The 15,552-nt window shown below is 56.9% G+C and overlaps 2 protein-coding genes across 5 annotated transcripts; both read right to left on the minus strand.

Moving 5' to 3' along the window:
• Nucleotides 1–798: 798 nt before the first annotated feature.
• On the minus strand, nt 799–6,665 carry LAT (linker for activation of T cells). 3 transcript variants are annotated; one of them, XR_550960.1, is made up of 14 exons: nt 6,632–6,665; nt 6,379–6,518; nt 5,765–5,867; nt 5,600–5,627; nt 5,462–5,496; nt 5,122–5,209; nt 4,913–4,977; nt 4,647–4,827; nt 4,481–4,575; nt 2,826–2,888; nt 2,613–2,675; nt 2,434–2,528; nt 2,008–2,244; nt 799–1,554 (listed from the first exon to the last, which is right to left on the minus strand). XR_550960.1 is itself a non-coding variant. In XM_008579009.1 (13 exons), the coding sequence occupies exons 2-12, from the start codon at nt 6,430–6,432 to the stop codon at nt 2,440–2,442; spliced, it is 864 nt and encodes a 287-aa protein (XP_008577231.1). In that variant the 5' UTR covers nt 6,433–6,518; nt 6,632–6,665; the 3' UTR covers nt 1,470–2,244; nt 2,434–2,439. The 3 variants fall into 3 exon arrangements, 2 of the variants coding, with proteins under 2 accessions (XP_008577231.1, XP_008577232.1); XM_008579009.1 differs by having other exon boundaries at nt 1,470–2,244; XM_008579010.1 differs by lacking the exons at nt 799–1,554; nt 2,008–2,244; nt 2,434–2,528; nt 2,613–2,675; nt 2,826–2,888 and adding an exon at nt 4,214–4,364.
• An 87-nt stretch (nt 6,666–6,752) lies between these two features.
• On the minus strand, nt 6,753–14,589 carry SPNS1 (spinster homolog 1 (Drosophila)). Of its 2 annotated transcripts, none has more exons than XM_008579011.1 (13): nt 14,489–14,589; nt 13,963–14,254; nt 13,795–13,860; nt 11,938–12,074; nt 10,654–10,805; nt 10,492–10,558; nt 9,573–9,718; nt 9,115–9,270; nt 8,614–8,803; nt 8,200–8,265; nt 7,863–7,961; nt 7,343–7,514; nt 6,753–7,090 (listed from the first exon to the last, which is right to left on the minus strand). In XM_008579011.1, exons 2-13 carry the CDS (start codon nt 14,201–14,203, stop codon nt 6,996–6,998), a joined length of 1,587 nt encoding a protein of 528 aa, XP_008577233.1. In that variant the 5' UTR covers nt 14,204–14,254; nt 14,489–14,589; the 3' UTR covers nt 6,753–6,995. The 2 variants fall into 2 exon arrangements, with proteins under 2 accessions (XP_008577233.1, XP_008577234.1); XM_008579012.1 differs by having other exon boundaries at nt 14,509–14,543.
• Between the last annotated feature and the right edge of the window lie 963 nt (nt 14,590–15,552).

The following is a 15,552-nucleotide window of genomic DNA, read 5'->3' on the forward strand; positions in this document are numbered from 1 at the left end:
TATCTTGATGCCCTCCGGTGACAGGTGTCTTAAGCTGTTTCCACCTGTCGCCATTACAATGCTGCCCAGAGCCAGCTTGTACCTGTCTCCTTAGTCCATGTGCTCGAGTTGGTCAGGGTTTATACCCAGGAATTTTCTAGGCCAAGGGACACACACATCTGCAGCTTTACTACATGTTGCTAGATTGGTTGTGCCAACGCACCTTGTTGGTAAACTGTCTTTGTCCCTCACTCAGGCACAAAGTTGCTTCTGCCCTTTTTTTTTGGGCAGCTGGCCAGTGTGGGGATCTGAACCCTTGACCTTAGTGTGATAACACCACGCTCTAACCAACTGAGTTGTCCATTTCTATTTTCCCCAAATAAGAGGATTTAACACCAGCATTGATGTCCAGCCCATCCAATCTCCTCTCCAGACCCTCCTGCCCTCAACTTCTCCAACTGGGCTGCTTCTAAGCTTCCCCAATCAGGGCAGCCAGCACTTTGGACAATAACCAGAACAAGGAGACAGCGGTCAGAGTGGAAGTGCGACTCTGTGGACCAACAGCCACAGATCTAATACCAGATTTACCTCTTCAGCTGTCTTTGGGCAAGTCACTTGACCTCTCCGAACCTGTGTTTCCTCACCTGCAAAATGGGATACTAACCGTATGATGATAAACGAGATAAGCATGGACATGCAGCAGACGCTCCATTAGGAAAGCTGCTATTGCTACCTCTGGAGTCCCCAGAACTGCCAACAGCTTGGTGTGTCAGTCAGACTACTTTGGTTGTAGGGATAGAAACCCCAAGTCAAGCTGGGTTGAAGACAAGTTGTAATTTATTGACCCACACAGCTGGGAAGTCAGAGCGAGGTCTTGCTTTGGGTGTGACTAGATCCAGGAGTTGCAATGACACCATCAGGGATCTGGTCCCATCCATCCCCGGCCATTCTCTCCTCCATGTTGGCTTCCTTCTCAGGCAGGCTCTCCAAGGGGTAGCTCCAGGACAGCAGCCTTCCAGCTTAATAACTGCTGTAAACAAAAAAATCTTCTCCTCCCCAACACCACCTGCCGCAGTCCCAGGGCTGCTCCTAACTGGCCCGGGGTTGGGTCACATCCTATCTCTGAGCCAGAGATGGCCATGGCCCAGGTCTGGATCATGTGCTCACCTCCTGAAGTGGAGGGTGGTTCACCCATCTCCAAAATCACGTGGAATGAGATTGGGAAGGGAGCAGATCCTGGAGGAAATCTGAGGTAAAATTCCCCAAATCAGAGGAAATGGATCCCAGCCAGTAAAAACAATAGGTACCCACCAGACCCTCGCTATGCAAGGTGTGGCTCATGGATCAGCAGCATTAGAATCACACGGTAGCTCCGTGGAAATGCATCCCAGACTTGCAGAATCTGCGCTGTAGCAAGATCTGCAGGACTCGTCTGCACTTCAGAGCTTGGAAAGCGCTGCGCTGCACATGAACGTTTTTAGTTGCTTCCACAATGTTTAAGTTCTGTTTTATTGAGAAGTACAATAGGTAAAAACTAAGAGAGTCCTTTGAGGTCATCAGGTCCAGACCCGGGACCTAAGGATGGAGAAGCTGAGGGCCACTGGGGAAGGGTCTTGCTGTCCACATCTGCTCCCTGCCCAGGGCTCCCCAGCCTTGCTCTGTCATCAGTCATCATCGCGGCCAGCGGCTGCCACGAGCTCATGGGGAGGCGCACTCCAGAAGTGCCCACTGGGTCAGAAGGTGAGAGTGTCCTGGCCATCGTCGGCTGTCCCTCACAGCACCTGGCCAGGACCATCAGGAGCATGGCGCCCCTGTGGAGGATGGAGACCCAGACATACACACAGATATATCCAGATGTTCTCTGACCCACAGACTCGCGCGTGCGCACGCGCACGCACACACACACGCACACACACACACACACACACTCAACACAGACACACGCAGGCCTCAGACCCAGCCCCACACTCACCCTGACTCTGACCCACTGGCCCCCCCAAAGCCAAGAGGATGACAGACTACACTGGCCTTTATTCTATTACAAAGAGTAGGGCTGGGGCCAGAGTAGCTCATTCTCAGGCTGCGTCAGAAGGTGCAGAGTGTTGGGGGACACAGACTGGACCCCAAAGTGACAATAAGTTAGGAGAAATTCTCAGGCTGTTGTCAGGCTGGAGCCAGGGCAGGGCGCCGAGGGGATCCCCAGAGCCACTTCCTCTGCCCAGCTCAGCCCTCCCGTGCAAGGCTGGATCCAGGACACTTCTCACACTGAAACACAACAGGGCGGGGGAGAGAGGGAAGGGTTTGGGGTCAGGAGGTGGGTGGGGATCAGCAGCGTACCCAGAGTCGGAGAGGACAGGCCCAAGGTGGCAGGAAGGGGTCAGGAAGGGGATCCTCAAGGGAGGGACAAGAGCCCGCAGGTCCAGGGCAGGGCTGGGGGCGGGGAGGGCCTCTCACCAGGCCTCAGTTAAGCTCTTGCATATTCTCGTAATCTGGAGCTCCCCCTTCCTCCTCCTCCTCCTCATCTTCCACCTCCTGGGAACTCGGGGTGGCTGTGGGGGAAGGGAGGTTGGGCTCTGGGCTGCAAGCCACCCCCCAAGGAAGCTCCCCCTCTCTGCCCCGCCTCCCCCACACACCAGGCTTGGTCCTGGCTGCCGGCTGCAGTTCCTGGGACACATTCACGTACTCCCGGCTCCCATCTGTGGGGGCAGGGAGAAGGGGGACAGGCCACAGTGAGGGTGGGAAAGCGAGAGGACCCCAGCAGAGAGAGGGGATCATGGGCAGCCCTGGGGTGGGGTGAGGCCACACTGAGGGGGACTCCGGACACCGGGGGAATGCCAGTCACTTACCCAGAGACGCTTCTGCACTGTCCTCACTCTCGGGAACGTTCACGTAGTCCTCACCGGACTCCACTGCAGGAGAGCACCGGAGCCGGCCCCCAGCATGGTTACCAGAGGCCCTCAGCCACAGATCCCCAGAAATCCCCCACCTCAGATGGCCAGGGCCCCCCGAGTCTCCCAACACAGCCTCCTACAGTCAGCCCCACAGGGATGCAGAGAGGGCATACCAGACTAGCAATGCCAGTGGCCTGGACAGGGACGAGGCCCACTTGACCAGAACTAATCAGAGTGGGTGGAGCCATGGGAGGGCAGGGGGTCAGCAGGCCCCAGCATGGCCCCCAGGGGGAGAGCTGGGATGAAGAACAGCTTAGAGAGGGGGCAGTTTGGTGGCACGTGCAGAGGGGGATGACATGCTCGGCCCAGCTGGCTGCTCCTCCTCACCAGGGCCTGTGCTGCCCCTGCTCCCCACCCCCTGCCCATCCCACTCCCATCTGAGCCCCTTTGTGGCATGTGTCACCATCCATGTTAATTTGGTTTTCCCATGTGTTGCCTTGTTTCTCCATGAGGACATGGACAAGGTGGGCTTTGGAGCCAAACCACCCAGGTTGAAATCCCAGTTCCAGCACTAACTGACCATGTAACCTCAGATGAGTCACCTAACCTCTCTGTGCCTTGGTTTCCCCATCTGTAAAATACCATTAGGACCAGTACCCGTCTCTTAGTTGTAAGCATTAAAGCAGTGAATAGTAAATTAGGGTCTGTCGTACGGTAAGTGCTGCCAAGCATCTGTTAAATAATAAACGCTGCCATTGTACAGAGGGGACAGAAGAGGCACAGGAGGGGAGAGGGTGGGATCCAGAGCACCTGGGGTTGTGGGGTTTAAGTTAATGCATGTAAAGTTCTCTGTAGAGCAAGTGCAGGCCCTCAATAAATGTCAGCTACTTTACCATTACAGTCTGCCTCACTAACTGGTGTATCTCTAGCACTGGCCCAGCAGGTGCACCCAGTAAATGTCAAATGAATGAATGAATGAAGAAAGCACTTGGACAGTCTGGAGCTCAGGAGAGAGGTGGCAAAGCGGGAATCTGGATGGGAAATGAAGCCAGGGCATGGAAGTGATAGTCCCGGGCAAGTACATTAAGAGAGAGGAGAGTAACGGAAGACTGGAGACCACCAGACACTGAGGAAAGGCCCAGAGGATGAGGCAGCGCAGGATGAGACCCGAAGGGAGAAAATTAGCTCAAAGGAGACCGAGACAATGCAGGAAGCAGAAGAAAACTTCCGCACACGCAAAAAGACAACCTCTCGTTAATATCCTTAGGATTTACAAGAGGAAATGGCCTCCATGAAACAAGAATAGGAAACCATAAAAAAGGAACATTCAAGACCGAGAGAGCTTTTAGATAGGACAAAGGAAATTTATTGAAGAATAAAATCAAGGAACTCTCCCAGACAATAAAAAGAAGGCAAAGAGATAGTTCAGAGGAAAGGGTAAGAAAATCAGAAGATCAGGGAAGGAAGTCCAGTATCTGAAGGGCAGGAGTTCTTCTAGAAAGAACGGAGAACACAGAAGGGGAGCAGTCATCAAGGAATTAACACGAGAGGGAAGACCGAGGGCCTGGGGCACGTGGGGGGAAGGTGGGCTGCTCAGAAACGCGACTCACTGGAGAAGGCGCTGTCTCGGAGGCCAGGGTTGCTGGGCCCAGGAGCGGATGGGACAGTAGTGCTGGTGGCCGGGGTGTTGTCAGGTAGCACCACCCTGAAAGGAAGTAACAGGCATTAAGCGAGGACGCCCCGGCCTCAGCCACCACCTCCCGCCCCGCTGCGCACAGGTAGCTCTCGTTGTGATAGTCTTCCTCATCATCGTCCTCATCCGCATCCTCACAGGCTGGCTCTGAGGGTAACGACGCAGGGGTCAGCATGGCCGGGGACATGCCCCGGCCTCCCCACCCAGCTTGGGCACCCAGGTTCCCAGACACACCCTCGTTCTCGTAGCTCGCCACGCTGTTGGCTTCAGAGAGAGAGGGAGAGGGAGACTGAGTCAGCTCAGGCTGGGCCAACCTTCTGCCCAGCCCAAGCCCCTGCCCCACACTTACTGCCATCTGAATCCCGCCGGGAAGGTGGCATCCGGTGGGAGCCCCCAGGGGGCTGTGGGGATCTCCTGGGAGTCAAAGGTCAGGGGTCATGTCTGGTCTGGGGTAGGTCTCTTGGGGCAAGAGGGGCTGCAACAGGGAAAGAGGCCCCCAACCCAAGAAAGTGAGGGGCAGAGTGGGATTTGGAGGGAAGGGATTGAGGGGCTACTCACGGGATGGGGAGCAGGTCCGGCTGGCTCAGGGGAGGGCAGGAGATAACAGGTGGGTAGGACATGGCAGGTGGCCAGGGGGCAAGCGTGTCTGAGAACACAGAACCAAGCCCCAGACATAACATCCCCCACCCTCATCAAGGCCTCAAAGGCAGACCAGCCCCCTGAAACCCCTGTGCTCTGGACAGGCCTAGAGGCTCCCATCCCCCCACATCCCAGCTCTGGTCAAGGCCATGTGGGCAGCCCCCGGGGACAGGGGGCTGCTGCACAAAGGCACAGACTCGCTCACACACCACGGACCCCCTCACCTATGCTTGGGGTAGGGAACCCTCCATGTACTCACGAGGTGGTTTGATCAAGATGCTCCTTGGGTATGTACTGGCAAGAAAGACATGGTTTGGGTGCGGGTCCGGGAGAGGCCCAGCTCCAGCCCCGCCATGGGGTATGGAGAGCGACACACAGATGGACGGGGCAGACTCACCTATCTGAGGACGCACTGTCATAGGAGCCTGGAGAGGAGAGGGCCAGTGAGGCAGGGATGGCAGGACTCGGGAACCCAGGGGCTCAGAGTCCCAGGGAGCAGGACAGAGGTAGGGACAGAAAGATGGACTACGGGACTAGGGCATGGGAGAGGACCCCCACTCACCTGGCAGTTTGCGGCAACGCACACACAGGGCCATCAGCAGCACAGTCAGGAGAGGCAGCAGCAGGAGGCCCAGCACGCAGGGGACTAGGACAGCCACCTCCATCTGCAGGACAGAGCGGGACCAGGCCCGGCTGCACCCACAGGCTCTCAGGGCAGAGCCACAGCAGGGCGATGGCCAGGCCCGTGGGTGCAGGGCTGAGAGGGCACCACGCTGGGAGCCCAGTGGGAGGCAGCTGCACCCTTGTTGGGGGCTCCCTGGATCCCCCCCTTGCTGGGCTGAGTGGGGGTCAGTGCTGGCTCTGGAAGCCCCTTGATCCCAGGACAGTCAGGCCAGGGCCTGGCTGGGGTCTGAGGCCCCAGCCAACCCCTGCGCAGTCCCTGCGCCCCAGCCGTACCTGCCCCTCGTTCGTGCCCGCCTCTCCTCCGCGCCCACCCGCCTGTGGCAGGAAGCTGTGGTGAGCGCCCGGCGAGGGCAGGAAATCATCGGGCTCCTCGCCGGCTGCACCGCCCCCTTCCCACCCCCATCCAGCCAGTAGGGAGGTAGGGGAGGCCTGAGGAGTCCCCCAAGGCTCTCAAGAAGGGTCTGCTGGTCTCCAGGACAAGGGGCAACTCACACAGGGGAGAGGAAGAGTCCCACAGGCCAGCCACAGCCACGGCCCCACATCCATGGGCTAGGGAGGCAGCCGGCAGGGAGGCCCCAACAGCAGGAACTCTTGAGGTGTGGAGGGCAGTGCCCACCCCTCCTCACCCAGGCCTGCATGCCAAGAGGTGGGGATCAGGGGTGTGACTCACAGTCACACCGAGCCAGCTCACTAAGGAAAGCAGTCCTCCCTCTCTGTCACCCAGCCCAGAAGGACAGGGACTCACCGAGGCCCCACAGGAGTGACCCAGCAGTCTCCAGGAGCCCTGGGGCTGGGACGGGGCATCTCCTGCAGTCCAGAGGTCAGAGGTCACTAGCACCCAGAGAAAGACTCAAGCAGGCAGGTGGTGTCTGGCTACAAATTTTATTGTTACAAATAGCACCGAGCCCCAAGGGCTGCCCCAGTGGAGGGGGATCCCCCTCCCGGACCCCACCTCCTCCCCTGGGGTGCCCATGTAGTGTCTGGGAGCTGGAACATGGCCCAGGGTCCCTCCTGGAAGCTGGGCCAGGCCAAGGGTTAGGCCCGGGCACCCCATGGGCTGGGACCAGGGCCAGCTGCAGTAGACGTGCAAACAGGCGAGCGACTGCCCCTCAGATGAGCACACTGGATACGGGGACCCGGGTGGAGCGGCCCTGCTGGGGCACCACAATGCGGTCATCTGTGGGCTCTGCCTCATGCAATAGACCTGTGAGGAGAGGGGTTAGAGCCAGGGCTGATGGACAGAGACAGACACAATGCCAGAGACGGGCACACAGGCAGTGGAAAGTGACAGGGCAGCAGCAGAGAGCCAGTGGGGCTGTGGACGCAGGCAGGCAGCAGCCTGCTGGACAGGCAGACCCGAGGCTGAGTGAGGAGACAGCTGTAGACTGAGGGGTGCCAGGTGCACAGGACTGGGCAGACAGATGGATGGACAGACAGGCAGCAGGCCCTAACTGACCCTGCACGTGCAGCTGGGCTCGCCGGCGATCGCCCTCAATGAAGATGGCGGTGCCCAGGAAGGCTGCCCCGCCCAGTGCCCCGACGAAGGCGCAGAGCATGAGCGAGAACTGCAAGGCCCGGAACTCGGACAAGAAGGACGGGGGCCAGCTCCGGCGGAGGCGGTCAGAGATCTGCGGGGAGAGGAGAGAGGAAGCCAGGAGACAGAGTCAAAGAGAGGCCCAAGGAGAGGGAACCCCTGAACTGCAGAAAAAAGAAGAAACACGGAGCCTGGGAAAGTAAAGGCAGGTTGGACCACCAGGGTGAGATCCATGGCTCACTGGCAGAAATCTTCAAAGACAAAGTCCTTCCCATCCAGCTGAGGATCTGAGGTGAGCGGCACCTGGCACAAAGGGCACGGACATCTAACTGGGGCCAAACTTTCTGATCGGCCCAGCCTCAGGCCACTGGGCATTGGCTGGTGCTGGGAGTGCAGGGTCCCCCACTCCCTACCCCCATCCCAGCCAAGGGGTAGTTCTCACCAGGCCAATGAGGTAGGGGCTCCCAGCGTCGCCCAGTAGGTGGGACAGCACGATCTGGAAGGCCTCAGCAGTGGAACGTCGAGTGGGGATCACCACGTACTGCGGTTGGGGGGAGTGGGAGTTCAGCGGGGGCTCTCCAGGGTCAGGAGGCAAAGAGCAGGATGGTGCCAAGGCTCAGCCTTGACTAGAGGCCCTCACGGTGGGACTCAGAAGTCAGTCCAGGGCTGGGTTTTGAAGAAGGGATAAAGGCCACAACTCCGAGCAAGGGAAGTCTCCTGATCCCAATCCCTGCTCCCATGAGCCTCTGGGCTAACCCTGGAGCTGCCCAGCCACTCACCAGCAGAATGTCAGCCACAATGGCCCAGTTCATGGACAGCAGTGTCTCTCCAATAAAGATGAAAATCTGGGGGATGGAAGGGGTGGGGGGTCTAATCACAATGCGAGCAGACACATGGAGGGTTTCCCATGCACCAGGCTCACCTACTAACTCATTTAACCCTCACCACAACCCTGAGACAGGTGCTACTATTATTCCCATTTTACAGATGACAAAACTGAGCACAGAGAGGTTGAGCTGCGTGCCCTATGTTACACAGCTGGCAAGGGCCAGAGCCATATTCAAAACCAGGCTTCCACCTTGAGTCAGCTCTGACTCTAGTTGCTATGCTGGCTGAACCCAGTCCTGCCCCCGTGCACTGTTCCTCCACCCTGGACCCAGAACCCCCACCTTGACACCCAACTGGCTACTCACATAGGTGGCCACGATGCTACCATGGGCGCAGGCAAGGGCCAGGAAGAGAAAGGGTGCAGAGCCCAGGAGGCCAGCAGCACAGACCAGTGGGTCAGCCCGGGGGTTGGAGCGGCGGAGGCGGCGGCTGATCTCCACACCCAGTCCCACACCCAGGACCCCCGTCAGGCAGGTGATGAGCCCGAAGATTAGACTGGGGTGGGGAAAGGGACATGGGGGATAGTCCTTCTGCCTTCAAAGCCCCCATGGCCCCAAGAGGAAGATGGTCCATCCAGCTATCCTCACAACCCAGGTCTACCCAGGCCCAGCAGCCCATGGTTTGCAAAGCCTTGGAGGCTGATGTTATCCCATCACCTATTTTCCAGACTACGAGACAGACTCTGTGAGAGGATGTAGTTTGTGGGATCGGGATTCAAAGTTTCCTTGCCTGAGTCTGAATTGTAGATTCTCATCACTCCACACCCTGCCACCTGCAGGCTACCCAGACCAGCCCTATCTGGGTACCTGTCAGAGGAAGAGCATGAGTCTCCAGGAAGGCAGGGTGGGGTCTCCCCCAGGACCACACGGGAGCGCAGCAGGAATGCAGGAGCCCACAGAGCCAGGGAGCCCGTGACAAAAGCCACAGCAGTGAAGCCAAGGGAAGACAGGATGAAACTAGGACTGCGGAGAGTTGGGAGGGAAGAAGTCAGACTCCACCGAGGTGTGGAGGGACGAGGGGACCTCTCTTCTCCCTTCCTGGTTTAAGGTCATACTGCATGTGGAGGCTGTCCTTGGTGCCCAGGATCAGGGATCTGGGCCTGTAATTTAGGCAGCTGCCACAAGGGGACAGTAGTGAATAAATTACTGGCCTATGCTGTGGCCAGCAGGCAGAAAACAAAGACTACGCCCACTTAAATCTCAAACCAGATGTCAGGGCCACCCTGGGGGCCTCAGATGTCAGACTAGGATGGGACTAAACTCACTTTCTTGCCAGAGCCTTCAGATCTGCCCACCACGAGGTGGGGTTCAGGGGTGGCGAATCTGACTGACGCTCCACAGCTCCCCTCGGTGGCTCCTGTACTACCAGGAACAGCAGCAGAACAGCCACCACGCCTAGACCTGGTGTCACCTGGGGAAAGAGTGGGCTTCAGGGCAGGCACAGGCAGGGACGCACTCAACCCCTGGGGCTGGGGGAGAGTGAGGGCCCTGAGACTCAGGTAAGTATCTACTCAAGGAAGCTGAACCTGCAGTTTGGGGGAGAAAGGTGTCACTAGGGACCACCTGATTTTTGGAAGCCTAACTTCTTCCTCTTTGGTAACAGCACCCTAATTTTCTTTTGGAAAACCACTGCCCCTACTTCTCTCAAGCCACATGGTTCAAACAGGATCCCAGTCTTGGCCAATGACAGTAATGTTAACCATCCCAGCCTCGGTGATGGATTCCATGGTTGCCATGTGACCCACATTCACTGAATCTGACCCTCTCCCAGGACTGTTACTGCTTAACGATCCAAGGTACCGAAGTTTCTAAATGGAAAAGTAATCATTTGGAGCTCCCACATGCTTGAGATCAAAGTTAACACAGAGGAAAGTAAAGCTGAGAAGAGGATGATCAAATTCCTGTGACAGACGCAAGCCCTGGATCCACTTTACCTGAAGCTCACCCTGGGACTTTGCATTATGAAAGCCAGTACCTCCCTTTTGGGGGTTTACAGTTTTATAATGGGCTTCGATCATCTGCAAGCAAGAATTCTGTCTAGCACATGGCTTCATGGTGGGGGCAGCCAGGCTTCCTGCAGGCTCAGCAGAGTGAGGGCTGCCTCAAAAAAGGGTTATCTGGTGCTAGGAAGCGGGGACCAGTGACAATGATGCTGACCTTCCCCCAGGCCATGACCAGACTCACCCTCAAAGCCCAGTGCCAGTCCCCTGCCATGTCCTTCACTTTGGAGCCTGCAATGTAACCCAGACCACTAGGGGAGGAGGAGGGACAAGAGAGGGGACAGAAGTCAGTCAAGTCCCCCATGCCAGGCCCTTCTGCCTCCCCACTAAGCCCAAGGCTGCTCACCTGCCCACTGGAATGGCAAAGTAGAACACACTGAGCATCCGACTGCGCTGGTCTGCCACGAAGAGGTCAGCAATGAGAGTGGGTGCGATGGTGGAGTAACTGGCCTCCCCGACCCCTACCAGGCCTCGGGTCAGGAGGAGCAGCCAGAAACGCTGGAGAACGAGACATGGGAGAGGTGGCACCCTGCCTTGCAGCCAGGCTCCCAGGCTACCTCCCAGCCGGCTCCAGAAAGGCAGCAGGGATGGCGGGAGAGGCCTGGGTTTTTGAATCAGACAAAACTGGGCATGAATCCTGGCTCTACCACTGACTAGCTGTGACTTTGGGAAAGTAACTTAACCTCTCTGAGCCTCAGTTTCATCATCTGGAAAAGGGGAATAATGACCATTTGTCCACATAGCTACTGTGAGGAATGGGTAATAAAAGGTCTATTACCTTGTACCCAGAAGGTGCAAAGTAAATCCTACTTTATCTACCTTGCTCACTCCACCTACACACCCCATTGGTAAATAATGATCTTAGGTGGGGAGTTTGTCTACCAAAGACACCTGAAGCTAAGGACGGGGTACGATCACGGGCAGTACGTAGGGCTTGGGGCTGAGTTCCGGGGCAGAGTGAGAACAACTGAAGGACATTTCAAAGGAGCAAAGAGGCAACAGCCAGGGAGGCAGGAGAGAGACCAGGAGAGCGTGGCACCCCAGAAGTTAAAAGAGAGTTTCGGGAAGGAGGAAGTGGGTCAATAGCGCCAGAGTTCCCAAGAAGCAAGAAGAGGACTAGGAAGTCGTAGCTGCAGTTAGCAAGTGGGACGTCACTGCTGACTTAGGCAAGAGAAGGTTCAATGGCGTGGTAGGAGTCGAGGTTGGCGGCAGTGCTTGAGGGTGAGCAGGAGGGGAGGAAGTGCAGGCCAAGTGAGAGCCCCCACCCCCCACCCACGGCTGCTCGTTCCCCCACACTGGCACCAGGGGTCTTTCAGGAAGTCTGACCAGGAAGGGGAGGAGGGACAGAGGGCAGTCCGGTAAGGTTTTCAGTAGAGAAACACGAATGTTTAGGTATGGAGTGGAAGGAGTCAATGGTCAGAGGAAGAGGAGATGATGGACAGAAGGAGGAAGAAAAAGGGAGAGGATGGGGTGGGCAGGTTAACTCAGGCAAGGAGGGGTACAGGATGGCATGGACCAAGGAAACTGCAGAAGTCCCCCCGGCCCAGTCAGAAAGGACTCCAAGGAGCAGCAGCAAAGATTGATGGAGGAATGAAAGTGGCCAGAAGCAGGAGCCAGCTTGGGGCCTCACCTCTCTGGGGATGAAGGATGATCCCAGTGTCACCAAGGACCAGAAGGCAATGCCCCCACACATGAGATACTTCCGATTGTACCTGTCACCCAGGTAGCCAAACACAGGTGCCAACACCATGTAACTGGAGATGAACACTGGGGAGAAGCAGAGAGTCACAGCCCGGCCCCAGCACCCCCTAGCCTCTACCCTCCCACCCCCACCCCAGCTGGAGGGGTTGGAGCAGGAATGACTAAAGGGTAAGAGATCCCCACCCTTCTCACACTGCCTTCACGCCATCCCCACATCCCAACCCTGAAACCCTTCAGAGCTTCCTGCCAGGGGGATGGTCCTGCCCCAACTTCAACATCTTTCCAAACCTTCCGATGTAGAATGGATGGTCCAGCTGACTTGTCACTTCCTCCCACCCACCAAGAACACAGTCTGAACTCCTAACCATGGTCCACAGTGCCCTCTCTGATCTAGCCCCTCCCTACTTCTCTGACCTCGTGGCCATTCTCCTTCACCTTCTCTCTCTGCATCCCAATGGCCCAGTTGCTAAGGTCAGTATCATCTTAGGGGTTTGGGCACCCACTGTCCCATCTGGTACATTCTCTCCTCTTCCCTGAGCTTCACGGAGCTCAGCTCCCTCAGGTGCCGGCTCAGACGCCCTCCCAGACCAGCACACATCCAGTCCCTGTCTATCACACTTACTCTGTTTTCTTTTACAAAACACTTATCCCTATGGAAAATTGTCTCTTTTTAGTTCGGGGTTTTACTGACAATTGCCCCCTCTTGCATAGGAGAATGTCACCTCTGTCAAGGCAAGGGCCTTGCCTCTATAGGCTCTAACTGTGCTTCTATCACTGAACACACAGCCTAACACAAAACAGGTGCTCAATAAACATGTATTGAATGAAAAAGTGAATAAATGGAGCTGCCTAGAAAGATTTGCTTTTTCTCTAAGGCAAGAACTCTTCAGAGGTGGGAAGAGTTTGACCTGTGATCCCATTCTCATTTCTCCAGACTTCACTTCAAATACCTCCAGTTCCTCATTAGCCTGGAGTGGAGGAAAGAACACTGCGAGACCTGGTTTCAAATTCTTGTTCTGCCTCTAACTTCTTGTGTGACCCTGGGCAAATCTTAACTCCTCTCCAAGCCTCAGTTTCTTTAGAACATAGATAACACGATCTATTTCCTCTATAAAATAGGAATAACAACACTATTCCTTGGCTGATGGAAGGATTAGAAGACAATGTGCATAAAAGGTCTTGGCAAAGTCCTGTGGATGTTATCACCAGTTCCTCTAGGGCCTGGCACATAGTAGGCGCTCAGAAACGTTTGAGAAATGAAGGAGGGAAGGAAGGAAAAGAGAACTTGGCTCTGGCTTTGCCTCTCCCATAAGCCCCAAAGTCCTGAACAAGTAAAACTCACCTCTCCCCATTCCAGACACCCTTTCCTGCCGTTATTTACTGAGGGCCTACCACGTGCCAAACACTGCACTAGGCACTTCACGGGCATTACTTCATTTAATCCTCACATCAGTCCTAAAAGACGATCTGTGTTATTACTAGTTCCATCCTGTAGACAGGAAAACGAGGCTTAGAGAGGTTCAGTGCCTTGCCCACCATCACACAGTTAAGTTTAAAAGCTGAGATTTAAACTCGTTTGTCTTAATCACTAAACTAAACTGACTCTCTCTTTAAATGTGGTGTCCTAGCTGAACAGGACAGCCCCAGAGCAAAATCAGGGCCATCACCCCCCCCCTAGCTCTGACCACTAATCCCCCATTAATGAGACCCCAAACAGGACAGCATGTGGTCCCAGCTGGGGTAGAAAAAGAGAGCTGTTTTGTGACCAGGAGGGGCTCCCACTCACCTGTCTGGATGAGTCCTGAGCTGCTGTCTCCGATGTTGAAGAACTGCTCGATGTCGGGAAGAACGCCTGGGAGGGAGAAGACTCAGGCTACAGCCGGCGAGGCAGCGCCGCCCGAGAGACCTCGCTCCCTTCCCCTTGTCTACCTTCCTCCCAGAAGTCAGTACCTACCGGCCACCGTGAAGCGGTCCATGTAGTTCAGGAGGTTGATGTAGCACAGCACGGCCACTATGAGTGCCGAATGGCCCGCAGACAAGCCCGTGATGCGCTGCAGCCCCTCCTGGTCCGGGACCTCAGGCTCCCCGGACTTCGGGTTCCCCATGGTCCCTGGCACCCCCGGGATGCCGGGCACCGGCCCGTCGCCCGGGTCATCCGCCTGGCTGAGGAAGGGCGTGGTATCGGACCCGGCCATGGTCCCGGGGGGCCGCGCCCGCCCGCGCTCCGGTCGCACTGACGATCCCACCTGCGAGGGGAGGAGGCTGGAGAAAGGAGGATGGAGGGAACCCAGGCCAGGGAACTGCGCCCAGAGGTGGGTAGGAGCTTTCCCCGAAGCACGAAGCACGGCTGGGAGGGACGCGGGCCCTCCCCATCCCAGCAAACACACCGCGCGGAGGGGACGTGTGGAACTCAGGTGATGTCAGGGACAGGGGCGGGTTGAGGAGCCGGATGCCCCTCCCACGTTGAGGCCGCCCCTCACCCAGGCAGGAGCCCGCTTACTCGCTGTCGCTCAGCCTCGGCGCTGCACCACGGCGGCCGCCATGTTGCCTGAGAGCGAGTCATGTGACGCCGGAGCCGAGGTCGAGGGGTCGCCTCGTGCAAGCCTTCGGCACGTGACCGGCGCTTCCCTACGGAAGCCTCTCTGGCATTTCCCCAGGCTCCCGCGGCACGTGACCACCGGCCGGTCGCCGTGGCAACCAGGGACCCCGGTCCCAGACCTTGTACCCTGAAGCCGCGGCTGGCCGGGCGCCGTGGCAACGCAGCGGCTCGTTCCCGCCGGGCGTCCCCGTGACTTGGCGGAGTCGCTTAAGCTTTCCGAACCTCAGGGCCTTATCTGGAACTCCCACTTGGCATCCTCCTGGATCAAACGAGATAATGGGATTTCGAACGGTTCTGGAAATGGTAAATATCTCTAGAAATGCTGACGACCAGTTCTCGCTCTCGGTGATCATTGATTGTCGCTTTCTCACAGTGGCTGATTGGTGGCTTCACACATGCTCAATAAATGTTAAATGAATGCAGGTGGAGCAGCGGCCCCCTTTCCTCCCGTTCGGTTCCCCAATCCAGCTAGCCTCGGAAGCCCCTGCGCCCTCACTGGGGACACTTGAATACCTACCGAAGGCAGCGACCCGCTCGCCCTGCTGGAGATGTCCTTCCTCCAGCCGAGCCTGGAGCCCTTGCCCCCCCGGTGGTCTCATGCGGGGAAGGCAGGGACTCCGCGCCTAAGGACACTTTCCGAGCTGCAGGACTGGGGTCAAAGTCAGACCACAGAGCCCTGGCCCCAGAGGATAGCGTGGAGTGGTTCTTTACTGCCCCCCATAGTCTCCAAGCTACATCTAATAAACATACTCTCTAAGTAAAATTAGTATAGTTTTACGCACATGCACTTTCAAGACCCAGACCTCTAAGTCCCTCTACTGAAATTCTGAACTCTCATGGAGAGAGCATGCGGCCCCCAAGACGCCTTATTAGAAGCTATTTTGAGTCCTGAATACCCCTCATTGGAGTTGCCCCAGGAGATACCTCGTTTCAGAACCTTAACCT

This window comes from Galeopterus variegatus, unplaced genomic scaffold (genome assembly GCF_000696425.1).
Source record: "Galeopterus variegatus unplaced genomic scaffold, G_variegatus-3.0.2 Scaffold1799, whole genome shotgun sequence".
Classification (NCBI taxonomy): Eukaryota; Metazoa; Chordata; class Mammalia; order Dermoptera; family Cynocephalidae; genus Galeopterus; species Galeopterus variegatus.